Source organism: Phoca vitulina, unplaced genomic scaffold (genome assembly GCF_004348235.1).
Source record: "Phoca vitulina isolate PV1807 unplaced genomic scaffold, GSC_HSeal_1.0 scaffold9, whole genome shotgun sequence".
Taxonomy (NCBI): Eukaryota; Metazoa; Chordata; class Mammalia; order Carnivora; family Phocidae; genus Phoca; species Phoca vitulina.
In genome coordinates this window covers 45,123,615-45,137,986 of record NW_022589712.1, presented here as the reverse complement: position 1 = coordinate 45,137,986, position 14,372 = coordinate 45,123,615, and the positions used below count along the sequence as shown (strand labels likewise).

At 35.7% G+C, this 14,372-nt stretch overlaps 1 protein-coding gene across 4 annotated transcripts in view; it reads left to right on the top strand.

Annotated features, from left to right (window-relative positions):
• DSE (dermatan sulfate epimerase) overlaps positions 1 to 14,372 on the top strand; it is a 78,249-nt gene that overhangs the window by 51,998 nt on the left and 11,879 nt on the right. For 3 of the 4 annotated variants that reach the window (XM_032408019.1, XM_032408018.1, XM_032408016.1), the window contains exon 3: positions 14,031 to 14,284. In XM_032408019.1, the coding sequence (XP_032263910.1) occupies positions 14,031 to 14,284 (254 nt within the window). Of the gene's footprint in view, positions 1 to 14,030; positions 14,285 to 14,372 lie in introns of those variants that run through there. The other variant, XM_032408020.1, reaches the window with a different exon arrangement.

The window sequence follows — 14,372 nt, the reverse complement described above, 5'->3', positions numbered from 1 at the left end:
ATTGAACCCACGGATGGCTTTGAATAGTATGGACAGTGAGGACACCAGCAAAGAGTGCAGCCTCTCCACCCAGATGTTACCTCTGATGAAGTACTCTGGGCAGATTTCCAGACTCTGCTTCCCCTACCTCCCAGTCAACGACTCGCCTCTCTCCACTAGCCCCTGCCCAGGAGCACTGGTGTTAGCTACCTCATGGGAACTGTCCGGCCGGCTGGTCAGCCAGCCTGAGCCCTGACCCCTTCCTCAAAGTATTTTTGAAGTGGTTGAATTGCAGAGATGGGTATCTGGAGGGCTGGAGGGGTGGTGGGAATGGGGAGAAGGTGAGGAAGGTGAGGAAGGTTCTCTTCACAGAGAAGCCATTGATGGCCACTCAGCCTTATAAAGCAGGGTTTGGTTTCTAACTTAAAAAAAAAAAAAAATTAGTTCTTTCAATTCATGAGCATGGGATATCTCCCCATTTACATTTATGTTCTTCAATTTCTTTCATCAATGTTTTATAATTTTCAGTGTCAAGATCACTTACTCCCTTGATTAAATTTATTCGTAAGTATTTTTATGCTATTATAAATGGAATTTTTTCTTAATTTCTCTTTCTGATAGTTCATTGTTAGTATATAGAAACACAACTAATTTTTATTTTTTATTTTATTTATTCATTTGAGAGAGAGACAGAGAGAGCACAAGCAGGGGGAGCGGCAGAGGGAGAGGGAGAAGCAGATTCCCTGCTGAGCAGGGAGCCCGATGTGGGACTCGATCCCAGGACCTGGAGATCATGACCTGAGCTAAAGGCAGACGCTTAACCATCTAAGCCACCCAGGCACCCCACAACTAATTTTTATATATTGACTTTGTATCCTGCAGCTTTACTGAATTCATTTATGAGTTCTAATAGTTTTTTGTTTTTTGTTTTGTTTTGTTTTGTTGGTGGAATCTTTAGGGTTTTCTATTTATAATATCATGTTATATTTAAGTAGAGGCAGTTTTACTTCCTCCTTTCTGATTTGGATACGCTTTCTTTTTTCTTTTTTGCTTAATTGCTCTGGCTACTACTTCTGGTATCATGCTGAATAAAAATGGTGAGAGTCAGCATCCTTCTTTTGTACCTGATCTTAGAGGAAAAGCTTTTCGCTTTTCCTGTTGAGTATGATGTGAGCTGTGGGCTTGTCATATATGGCTCTTATTATGTTGAGGTATGTTCCTTCTATACCCAGTTTGCTGAGTTTTTATGATGAAAGGATATTGAACTTTGTCAGATGCTTTTTCTGCATCTGTTGAGGTGATCATATTATTTTTATCCTTCATTTTATTAATGTGAATATATCACATTGATTGCTTTATCTTAGTTTCATTGATCTTTTCTATTGTCTTTTTAGTCTGTTTTATTTATTCCTGCCTCATTTTCATTATTTCCTTCCTTTTACTAACTTTGGGCTTAATTTGTTCTTTTTCTAGTTCCTTGGATATGAAGTTAGCTTGTTTATTTGGGATCTTTCTTTTTTCTTAGTGTAGGCTTTTATTGTTATGAACTTCCCTCTTAGAACAGTTTTTGCTGCATGTATTGTGTTTCCATTTTCATTTGTCTCAAGATATTTTTTGATTTCCCTTTTGTTTTCATCTTTGACTCACTGGTTACTTAGGAGCGTATTGTTTAATGTTCACATATTTGTGAATTTTCATATAATTGATTTCTAGTTTCATACCATTGTGGTTGGAAAATATGCTTACTACGATTTTAATTTTCTTAAATTTATTAAGAGTTGTTTTATACTTAACATATGATCTATGCTGGAGAATGTTCCACATGGGCTTGAGAAGAGTGTGTATTCTGCTACTATTGGATGAAATGTTTTCTATATTTATATATATGTGGTCTATGTGTATATATATCTTTATGTATATCTGGTCTAATGTGTAGTTTTGTTTTTGTTTTTGTTTTGGTCTAATGTGTAGTGTAAGTACAATTTTCCTTATTGATTTTTTTTGTCTGGATGATCTATTCATTATTGAAAGTGGGGTATTGAAATTTCCTACTATTATTGTATTGCTCTATTTCTTCCTTCAGAACTGTTAATATTTGCTTTATATATTTAGGTCTTCCTATGTTGGGTGCATAAATATTTACAAATGTTATATCCTCTTGATAAATTGACCCCTTTATCATTATGTAATGACCTTTTTTGGCTCTTGTTACCATTTGGCTTAAAGTTTATTTTGTGTGATCTGAGTGTAGCTACTCCTCTCTTTTGCTTTCCATTTGCATGGAATATCTTTTCCCATAACTTCAATCTGTATGTCCTTAAAGCTGAAGTGAGTCTCTTGTAGGCAGCATACAGATGGGTCTTTTTTTAAAATCCATTTAGCTTCTCTATTTTTTTGATTGGAGAATTTAATCCATTTATAATTTAAAGTATTTATTGATAGGTATGGACTTAGTTGTTAATTGTTTTCTGGCTGTTTTTTAGTTCTTTTGTTCCTTTCTTCCTCTCTTACTTTCTGATTCAATGATTTTCTAGTGATTCCTTTCTCTTTTGGTTATCTGCTATAGGTTTTCTGCTTTGTGGTCAACATAAAGCTTACATCTTATAGTTTTAACAGACTGTTTTAAGTTGATAACTTTACTTGCAACACATATAAAAATTCTACATTTTTACACTCCTTTCCACCACATTTTATGTTTTCAGTGTCACAATTTACGTTTTTTAATATTGTGTATCCATTAACAAATTATTATAGTTATTTTTAATATTCTTTTAAAATTTATACTAAAGTTATAAGTGATTTACTTACCACCATTACAATATTAGAATATTCTGAATTTAAGTATATATTTATTTTTACCTGTGAGTTTTATACATGTTACTAGTTAGCATCCTTTCATTTCAGCTTGAAGAAGTTCCTTTAACACTTCCCGTAAGTCTGGTTAGTGGTGACGAACTCCAGCTTTTGTTTGTCTGGAAGACTCTTTATCTCGCCTTCATTTCTGAAGGACAACTTTGCTGGGTAGCGTATTCTTGATTGGAAGTTTTTTATTACAACACTTTGAATATATCATCCCACTTCCTTCTGGCCTGAAAGGTTTCTGTGGAGAAATCTGCTCATAGTCTTATGAGGGTTCCTTTGTATGTTAACAAGTTACTTTTGTTTTGCTACTTTTGAGATTCTTTATCTTTAATTTTGGACAATTTAAATGTATCTTGTGAGTCTCTTTAGATTCATCTTTTTGTAACATCTTTTTGTAATTCATCTTTTTGTAACTTTTTGTAACTTTTGTATCTGGATGTCTGTTTATTTCTCCACACTTTAGCCATTATTTCTTTGAATAAACTTCTGGCCCTTTCTCTCTCTTTTCTTTCTGAGACCCCTATAATGTTTATATAGGTCCTCTTGCTACTGTCCTATAAGTCCCTTAAGCTATCTTTATTATTTTTTATCTTTTTTTCTTTTTGTTCCTCTGATTGGATGAATTCCACTGCCCTGTCTATAAGTTTACTGGTCCTTCTTTCCACTTGATATAGTCTGCTGATGAATCTCTCTTTGAATTTTCCAGTTGTATTGTTATATTCTTTAGCTCTATGATTTCCATTTAGTACTTTTTAATATTTTCTCCCTTTTTGTTGAAATTCTTACTTTTTCCATACATTGCTCTCCTGACTTTGGCAAGCATCTTTATGATGATTATTTTAAACTCTCTATCAGGTAATCATTCATCTTCATTTCATTGAGATTGCTTCCTAGAGATTTATTTTGTTCTTTTTTGGGAGCATTTGCCCTATTTGTTCATTTTATTTTGAATCAAATCCCAAACATTCATTTCATTTCAGTATTTATTTCTGACATATTTAATTTTAAATATTTGAAACATTTACATAGTTCACAATGTGCCATGTCAGAATCATATTACAAATATTACAAATAATTCCATGATAAACAACCTTGTGCATATGTGCTTTTGTATTTGTGGAGGTATATCTTTGGGGTAAATTTCTGTAAGTGATATAACCAGGTCAAAAGATAAAATGCTTATAAAATTGTGTTAAATTATTGCCAAACTGTATCCTATGGGAATTGTACTATTTTGCACCCCTAACAGCATTTTAAGAGTGTCCCTGTTTCTCTACAGCTTTTACTAGAGTGTTTGTCGTACTTTGATATTTTTACTAATCTGGACGTTACCTTGTTCTTGATTTAATTTACATTTCTTTTATTATAAGTGGAGATGAGAATTTGGGAGGGGAGATATTTGCCTTTCTTTTTTGTTAACTGTCTTCTTTGTCTTTTGTTCATTTTCCTAATGAGATTTTGATCTTTTCCTTAAATTTTAAGAGTATTTTGTATGTTTGGGTAACTAACTGTATTCAGGATATATGGTGCAAATATTTTTTACCAATTTGTTATTTGTGTTTGATTCTGGTGTTTTTTTCCTCTTATGCAAAAGTTGTTTTAAAATTTTTCTATGTCCAAAATGATCACTTTCTTTTTCTTTTTTTTTTTTTTTGAATCATAGCTGGAAAGTCTTTCCCTTCTCCAGGTCACAAAGGAATTCATGTTTTCTTCTAATAGTAGTTGAGATGCCTTATTTATTTAGAGTTTATTTTGTTGTATTCTGCGAGGTGTGGATTCAACTTTATCTTTTTTCAAATGACTGTCCAGTTGTTCCAGTATAACTTGTTTAAAGTTACTTCTTTTTCCCTGTTTATTTTCGATGCTGCCTTTATCACACGTACCAAATTTCCATGTGTTTTACACCTTTTTCTGTTTTGCTTCATTAGTGTGTTTGTCTCTTCATATGTCAGTCCACTTGGTTTTGATTGGTGAAATTTTACAGCATGTTTTCTTCTCTGGCAGAGCTAATCACCCTCCATCATTGTTCTTTTTAATTGACTTCCCTGGCTATTCTTGCATGCTTAATTTTTTTCTTACAATCAAATTGACTATTTCCAGGCATTGTTTCTTCTTTTTTTCCCCCAGGTATTGTTTCTTACGTGGTCGGTGGATGCTTGCATAGTCTTTGACTAAAGCAATGACAGCAATAAGTTGTCCTACTAAACTCTTTGAAACATATTTTACATTGTACACATCTAAATGTAAAGTATGTTAAACTTATAGAATACCAAGATACTTTTTTAAATGGGCAAAAATCATTTGATTTAGCTTTGTGAACAATATGGGCAAATCTGTGTTATTCTCTCCTATTCTTTGTAGGTTTCAGGATTTTTCCATTATAATGGGTTCTTTGATAATTTTTCATTAGATTTTGATAGGTAAGGACTAACCCTAATCCTTTGAGCTCTGTCATTCCAATGACACAGAGGTCTTGTTATCAAATTTGAATCATCTTGCCTATCATGTTTCTCCTTCTTATCTTTTCAGGCTGGACACTAGCCCAGGCTGGACACTAGCCCACTGGTCAGTTAAAAGGGATTACAATTATAAATGCTGTTTGATTCTATTTAAATATATTATGCTTGGATGGCATACTTGGATATTTGGTTAAGACTTTGTGTCAGTGAATTACACATTGGAATAATGACATAGCAGTGCCTTTTCCCATTTAACAACACTGCTCTACATTTTATTCACATTAGCTTGGTATATTTTGCCATTCACATTAATTCATTTTCTCTACACATTATTTAGAATACCTTTTTTAAGTAAAAAAGAATATTCTCTTTAGTTTCTGCCTTTGTATAATTGATTCCTCAGTATTCTGCTTGAGTGGAACCAACCTGACGTAAATTTTTGTATTTTAGAATTTAATACTTAGGATATTGAATTCTAAGCTTTCAAATGAAATTAAGTGGTAGTATTCTGCTATCCTAAATCTAGTAATTTAATGAATATAGAAATATGGATAGTGGGAGAAAGTGTTTTTATATTTTAGGGCTGATAATTTATTTTTCCTGAAGATTTTTTTTTTTTAAGATTTATTTATTTTGGAGAGAGAACAAGCAAGAGCATGGGAGGTAGGGGGAGAGGGAGAGAGAATCTTAAGCTCTGAGTGCAGAGCCTGACGTGGGGCTCAGTCTCATGACCCTGAGATCACGACCTGAGCCGAAACCAAGAGTCAGACCTTAACCAACTATGCCATTCAGGTGCCCCGGTTTCTTAATATACTGTTAATTTCCAATCTATCATACTGTTATCCTTCCAGCACTACTTTTACCAAGTAGGGAATAAAGTAGATGTTGAAAAAAGAAAGCTCATTGTCCATTTCTGTTAATTGTAGCCCTGTCCAGCTTAAGGAGCTGATGGTTCTGAGTGTGCAAGTTCAGGCCCACTAGCCCCTGTACCAACTATACTTGGAGTAGTACGTTAGGAGCCCCAGGCTGAGCAGACATCGGTGGGGAGAGGAAGAGTTGTTCCATGCATTCTGGATGATTGTTATCCCATGTTCCTTGAGTGGGTCTTGAGCAACCATATGAACACGGAGTCCTGATATCTCTTCTTCTAATGTCTGCCTCTTTTCTCACATTTCTTGCCTTTATCTCTCTTGATGTCGTGGACGTGGCAGGGCTTGGAACCCCGGATTGTATTTCTGCCTGGCTCTTGGTAGGTCTGCTAACTCTAGCAATTTCTTCTGGATGGGTTCCTATTGCAAACTTGGTGACTTTCTTTGAAAGCACTGTGCTTTCCCTCACCAAGAAGTAAAAAACAATTCTAGATTCAGATAGTCTTGGATTCCATTGTTGGCTTCACCATTTAATTTAACTTTGTGATCTTAAACATGGAATTTTCCTATCTAAATACCAGTTTTACAATTTATAAAATGGGCATGTAATAACCTAATACGAGTTTTGAAGATTAGATGAAATAAAGTATATAAAGGGCTTGGCACATACTATGTGCTTACTTAATATGAAGTACAACTTCTCTCTTTCCTCTCAGCTATAAATAGTGAATTTTGCTTGATGATGCAAATGCCACCCTTAGCCACCTGATCAAACACTTGGAATATGGACACCAAACCAGGCCAGAATTTAGCTGCATATGCCCCTTGGCTACCTGGCCACCCACTCAGAGGTCCCTGCATCAAGTCTCTCTGAATTCCAGGCTTACTCTGCTCTATCACTGTCGAGGCCCCGATGTGCTTCACAGGCGAGGCCACACAGCTTAGAAATCCACTTCCTTTGGCTAAATTTTACGGGAATAACTTACAAAATTTACCATATTACTGACATTTAACATTCATGGTTAATTTTCACGTTTAACTTACAGAGGGGAAAAAGATGAATCACAACTGCCATTAGTCATGTTTTTAAAAACGGTAGTAATACGGGACTCTCCTAACTATTGGAAGTCCAAACACACAAAGACATTTGGTCAGAAAATCGAATGACTTTCTATCAGATTACTGTCTTCCCAACACTTTTAGAATGAATAGACTAATTTACATTTTAAGATAGAAGTGACCTTATTTTGGCATATTTGGGTCATGTGACCAAGTGCACCCTGTAGGCAGAGGTGTGGCTTATTTACGTAGACACAGTTGCAGTGAAGCTGGCAAAAGTGAAGTTGCCCTGCTCTAGACCTCTTTCATTTTTTCTTACATTTGTATTGATATAAATATCTATTGTCTCAAATAAACCAGATTTTTTAACATTAATCTTCTACTTTATGAATTTACTGAGTAAATATGTTATGGGCTTATAAAACTATGTTGTCTCAAAATGAGAAAAAAGATTGTCTTGAGTTCTGCTTTTTGTAAAGGTTAAACAAAGAGTAGAGCCTCATTTAAACATAAAAGTACTTAAATTTGCCTATACCATGGATCACATCATGATCTTCACAATATAGTCACATATGGAAAAGCTTGACATAAAATTGTTTGGCTGTAAAAAGTGCTAGGAAGCAGGACTAATAACCATAATAACATTATAAAGGGTGTTACGAGTTGCCCCATTGTTTCTAGTATTTATTTTTTGTATACTATTGATTCATTTAAATAAATATCAGTGATTTCTTGACCCCTCTTAGATTTTAAATACCAAACTTCTGTTACTCCACATATTTACTTTAACAGTATTTGTGTAAATGAAATTAATATATAAAAAGTTAAACAAGATTATGTAAAGAGTATTCTGTGAATCTTGTAATCCTAAATGTTAATCTTTTCAGAGATGGTTATTTTCTAAAGACTACATATCTATTAAAACTATATGAAAAAAATTTAATCATTTGATCATTCTTAAATCTATACAAATAAAAATAGATGCCAACATTATTATTAGAATTCTTTTTATTAGTTTTTTTTAATCAAGTAAGCTGTCCAGTTTTTAGTAACAGAGACTTAGATTGCATGTTGCACTCTATACATAATGGATAGTTCAAAAGGCATTTATGATAATGGAGGCAGTCTGTTCATATAAAACTGGCATAAAAATTTGAATCAGTGAAGCTATTACATTTTGGAAAGATTTTTATGCCTCTTTTCTTCCCTTGACAGCATGATTCATGGAAGCAGCACATCTTGATAAGCTCTATGCCTTTCCCCACCAACGCCATAGCTCTCAACTTAGGCAATTAATAGTTCATTTTCGTGCTCACATCATTCTGTGTCACACAAATTCATTTAAATTCATCTTTGAAAGTATTATAGGCAGCAGTTTTTAAACTTTTTGGAGTCAGAACTCTTTTACATTCTTAAAAATTAATGAAGACATCAAAAGGCTTTCTCTGGACTGTATCGATATTTAAGTATCAATATTTACCATATTAAAAATTAAAGCCAGGAATATTTAAAATATGTATGTGTTCACTGGAAAAGTCCATTTCTTTTTTTTTTTCCTTTAGCGTGAAAAGTCCATTTCATAGTAATATTAAATAACATATTTTTAGGAAGAAATAACTGTATTTTTTAAAACAAAGTACTTAGTGTGAAGAAGGTCATTGTTTTGCATTTTGCCTGTCTGCTGTATTCGGTCTGTTTTGGTTGACTTATATGAAGAAAATACAGCTACTTCACATCAATATGTGAAGAATACAAGACTCTAAGGATCTATTCTAATATTCTAAGGAGTACTTTAAGAATCTTTTCAGATAATTATGGATACTCTTTTTTTTTTTAAAGATTTTATAGTATTTGGGACGCCTGGGTGGCTTAGTTGGTTAAGCGTCTGCCTTCGGCTCAGGTCATGATCCCAGGGTCCTGGGATCAAGTCCCACATCGGGCTCCCTGCTCTGTGGGAAGCCTGCTTCTCCCTCTCCCTCCCTCTGCCTGCTGCTCCCCCTGCTTGTGCTCTCTCTCTCTGACAAAAAAATAAATAAAATCTTTAAAAAAAAAAAAGATTTTATATATTTATTTGAGAGAGAGAGAACATGAGCGGAGTGGAGGGGAGGGGAGGGGCAGAGGGAGAAGCAGACTCCCCACTGAGCAGGGAGCCCAACAGGGGGCTCGATCCCAGGACCCTGGGGTCATGACCTGAGCCGAAGGCAGACGCTCAACCGACTGAGCCACCCAGGCGCCCTTGGATACTCTTTAATATTATACTAGAACTTGACAAGTGGTAGTTTCATAGAAGTTGATTTTATATGGACTCTGGATCATAAAATTTAGTAAAATTTAGTAGAATCTGAAACCATGTTATCCTTTAATTGGTAGAAAAATCCATTGGTATATTTTGCACTTAGAGTGGATCTTTTATCTATGTATGGTTTTGTAATATCTTGCCTTTTTTATTTTGAATATTTGTTTGCTGAGTTATTCAAGTTTTCCAAGTGTTGACATATTTAATAATACAATATAAAAATAAATCACATTTGTTATCACTGACCTCACCAGAAAAATTTGTAAGTATTGGTAAACTCTTAAACACATGGCAGCAGCTACAAGTTTTCTAAAACTTTTATTTTCTCTTGAAAAAGCTCAAATTTTATCATGGGCAACAAAGGCTTTCGATTTTCTTTAAACTGGCAGGCTTCCTTGTTCATTTTCAAGAAAAATTCCACTTAAATACGTAGTTCTAAATAACTAGAATTTGTCAGTTCAGCATTCTCGCATATAAAAATGATGTTTCATGAAAAAAAAGGAGCTAGTTCAGCTCTTAATGCACAATTTCTTTTCATCGTGGCAGTTCCCACACTTTGGCATCCACTGTGCTTTTTTATACATACTTCCCATTTCATCACACAGAATATGGAAGAGAGATCTACTCAGGGGTTGAGATTTTATAAAATTATCATTTTACCACTTTACTAAGGATATCCTTAAGTGAAACTGGCTTTTTTTTTTTTTTTTTTGTAACTTAGAGTGCATGGCTGCATGCGGAATCACACAAGGATTGCTAGAGTTGGTGCCCCTGCCTGGATTCTTGCTTAAGGTGCCAGCATTTTTAACCCTGTTAGGGCTTTGGCCTCATCAGTGCAACTGTCAACATGTAACATCTTTATATTATTAGGAAAATAATTTTTACTTGAGGATTCCTTCAAAGAGTCTCAGAGACCCCGGGGGTCCATAGACCTTACTTTAAGAATGGCTCTTAAGGGGAGAAGGTATAGGTTATAAAAAGAGGACTACAGTAAAAATGTACCTAACCCTCCTCTTAACTGACTTGCCAGTGAAATTCACCTTCCTTGCTTATGTAATCTGGCAACAACTCCCATAGAATGCGCAATGTCGAGGCCAGTTGGCTGCCCTCTGCTATGTCCATTCATCTCTGTTCCCACTAGTAGAATAATGTGCTTTGCAAATACCAGTTGTATTTGTTCTCAAACAAGTTTATGCCAATTTCATTAATACATGTAATTATACAATTTTAATATTATTATGTAAATAGAGTGTGAGTTCAAAAAGAAAAAGAATGTATGTTTCTAAAACTAACTTAAATGCTTTAGAATGACTTACTGTAAAAGATTGCTATCATAATTTAGTGTGCATGAGATTTGTAAAAGTTTAGGGGAAAACATAAAAATCTGGAAGGATTCTACATTCCTTCACAAGTATCTTTAATTCCTATCTTTTAGAGAAACTAAGGCTTGAAATTGTGATGATGTGTTACGTGTGTTCTTTGCAGGAAAGAACAATGAACTGATCTGTAGACCCACTTTCAAAGAAAAGGCTTTTAGTTCACCTTCAAAAGATTGGTGAATGTGTATACATATAGGTATTTTAAGCTGAAATAAAATTCATAAATTAATATCTGTTTCTTTTTTTTTTAATGATTAACCTACTCAACCAGCTTTTCCAGTAGATATATTAGCCAGTAGTCAGGATCACATTGAATCAGTTTCTTTGCTGCCATCCATGAGCTAGAAGCAAATTTCCTTTGGTTTCCATGGCCATAAAATATGCTCTCTTCCATCATTACACTTAGTATCTACAGCTGGGTCAGATTGTATTGGTAAAGGATTTAGATAACCTTTTAGAAATGTAACTATTATAGGTCAGATTTCATAATGATATAGTGTGAGCCTGATGGTATAAGCTCTTTTTTAAATTGGTGTACTAGCATTTTATTGGATTGGAAACTGGGGGAGCTTGGAGATTTTCACAGAAGTTGCATAGTAATGCTTCCGAAGGATGAGAATTATAATAAATGTTCTTTGATCTATAAAAATAAGTTCACTGTTAAAAAAAGCAACAAGTTCACGGGTTAATCAGATGTGTCAGAGTTGGGCAGATGGTAGCGGTTCATTGATGTCAGTTCTGCCATGGTTAGGTGGACATGCGTCATTTATAGATGCATCATGACATGGCACAAAGACACAGGCTGGGAAGCAGATGACTCAGATTCTGTGCTTGGCTCACCAACCACCAGGAGTCACTGAAGACTGTGTTCCTAATTCCCTGGCAGTGAGCTTGCAGGAGAAGTTGTTTTTTTCCCTAGAAGTGGGGAATGCATTCACACTCTTCATAGTCTATTTCCAGCCAGTCCATGCTAGCAAGCTGACTTGCAGGGTGGCTTTGTGACCAAATAGTTAAAAAACTCATCAACCTTAGTTATGTTAGCACCAGGCCATATCACCACAGCTAACCCAAACACTGGAATTATTATTAAGTATCAAGAGATTCCTCCAAATTCCTGAGTTCATGATGATCATATATTCACTGTTAATAGTGTGGCCTAGTTTTACAGGCCTGTTCCTTCATTTTTTTCTTGCTTTCCAGAAATGTTTACTAAGCATCTACTATGTGTCAGACACTGTTATAGGATTAGGGATCCAACAGTGAATAAAATAGAGGAAAAAATAAAACCGTGCACTTGCAGAACTTAAAATCTAGTAGAGGATGCATATACATATACATATACATATACACACATAAACACTAAGAGGACAAAAAAGTGAGAAAGGGAAATGAGATACGGTCAGTTGGAGAGCAATGTTGAAATTCTGCAGAGTGACCCCAGAAGGTATCACTAAGATCACATCTTTCATATAAAACTCCTAAAAGAAGAATATAATCTAGAGGAGGTAGTCTCTTAGAACATTTTTGAGTATTCTTGTCCTGGAATCTATGGTGTTTTATGGGAGAAACACTGCATCTTAATTTTCATTGACTCTAAGTGAAATTTAGCCTTTCTTCCAAATCATGAACATAGGTGACCCCTATAGTGATGTTGGGAGAACTTGTAACTTTGTCATAGGTAGGTATCATGGGTATTTTCATATCCCATTATAGTTATTATAGATACTATTGTTTATGCTCATCACTACTTACAAATTATAGTAGTTACTATCTCTGCTATTAAATCTTGTTTTTTAGTGCTGTAATAAAGGACAGAGATCACAATTTTTTTAAAAATCTGTATTGATAGCTACATGTCAAAGTAACAGATTTCTTTATATCCCTTCGTATTCTATCTTATGAATTTTATTTTTATTTTTTTATTTATTTTTTTTTTTAAACAGTCTTTTTTTTTTTTTTTTTTAAGATTTTATTTATTTATTCATGAGAGACAGAGAGAGACAGAGAGAGAAGCAGGCTTCCCGCCGAGCAGGGAGCCCGATGTGGGACTCGATCCCAGGACCCTGGGATCATGACCTGAGCCGAAGGCAGACGCTTAACCATCTGAGCCACCCAGGCGCCCTCTATCTTATGAATTTTAAAGCACTGAGAAAGAGGCTGAGGCTTCACCAGATTGCCCAGAGGTCAAGAGGTTCATGGCATAGAAATACTAAGCTTTCATTTAATCCCTGATTGTGTGTTCTTATACCTCCCATCTGTAGCACACTTTTCACTGGAGTCGCTGTCCTAGAGATTACTCAAATATCTCTCCAGCACATGGGGAGGGTTTTCTGGATAGTTCCATAGAATTGTGATTGTGAAAGATCCTTTCTAAGCTTCCTGTATAACGAAGGCCACACACTGTTAAACCACTTGCAGAATAATGTAGCCAGCCAAGCAGAAACTTGGCTTCCTAGAAAATGATGGTTTCATGCTTCACAGGTCGCTTTTACACTTGTCTGCAAGATACTCAAAGGACCTTAAAGGCAGTGCAGTTCATCTTATGAGAAAGAACAAGATGTAGAAATCTGAGTTAGAATCAGCTCATTTCACTCACACCAGATTTTTAGTCACCCTCCTCATCATGGCCTTGACCAAGTGGGTCTGTCCAGATTGAGAGGTCATAAACTCTAGACCAGGATACCTGCACCTTGACCAGCCTGTGGGAAGTAAGGTGAGGTGGGATAGAAGTGTTCCACTGGTTTGCCAAGGCAGCCATAAGAACAGAACTGAGACCCTCTTACTGTGTGTAAAAAGGGGAGGGTGAGTACCAGTTAGATGGATGCTCCTGAGAATTTCGCCCTGGTTATATGCTTTAGATCTATTTGAGCATAGTCTTCTACCTCTCATCAAGAGTAAAAGTCAAAAGGAAAAACTCTCAACGAGAGAAAAGCATTCATTCCGTAATTTCCCCGTGAGACAAATTTTGTGCTTGTGTCTGATGTGGGAGGCAGCTAATTCGGAGGCATTCAGCCTCTCGGATTGTATCTTCAGTTGTGCCCTTTCCTTCTGAGAAACAGACACTCGAAAAGTGTGCTGAACGCTGTGGGACGTTGCACTCATTCACACGGTCGATTTTCCTCTGCAGGCTGGTGAAGGACGCTCCTTGGGATGAGGTCCCGCTTGCTCACTCCCTGGTTGGTTTTGCCACTGCCTACGACTTCTTGTACAACTACTTGAGCAAGACACAACAGGAGAAGTTTCTTGAAGTGATTGCCAACGTGTCGGGATATATGTATGAAACTTCATACAGGAGAGGATGGGGATTTCAGTACCTGCACAACCACCAGCCCACCAACTGCATGGCCTTGCTCACAGGAAGCCTGGTTCTGATGAATCAAGGTGCGTTGTGGACACAGCCGAGGGAACGCCGAAGCCAGCGTCAGCCGTAGTTGCCTTGTGAGCAGAGCGTTTTTATAACTAGCCTGAA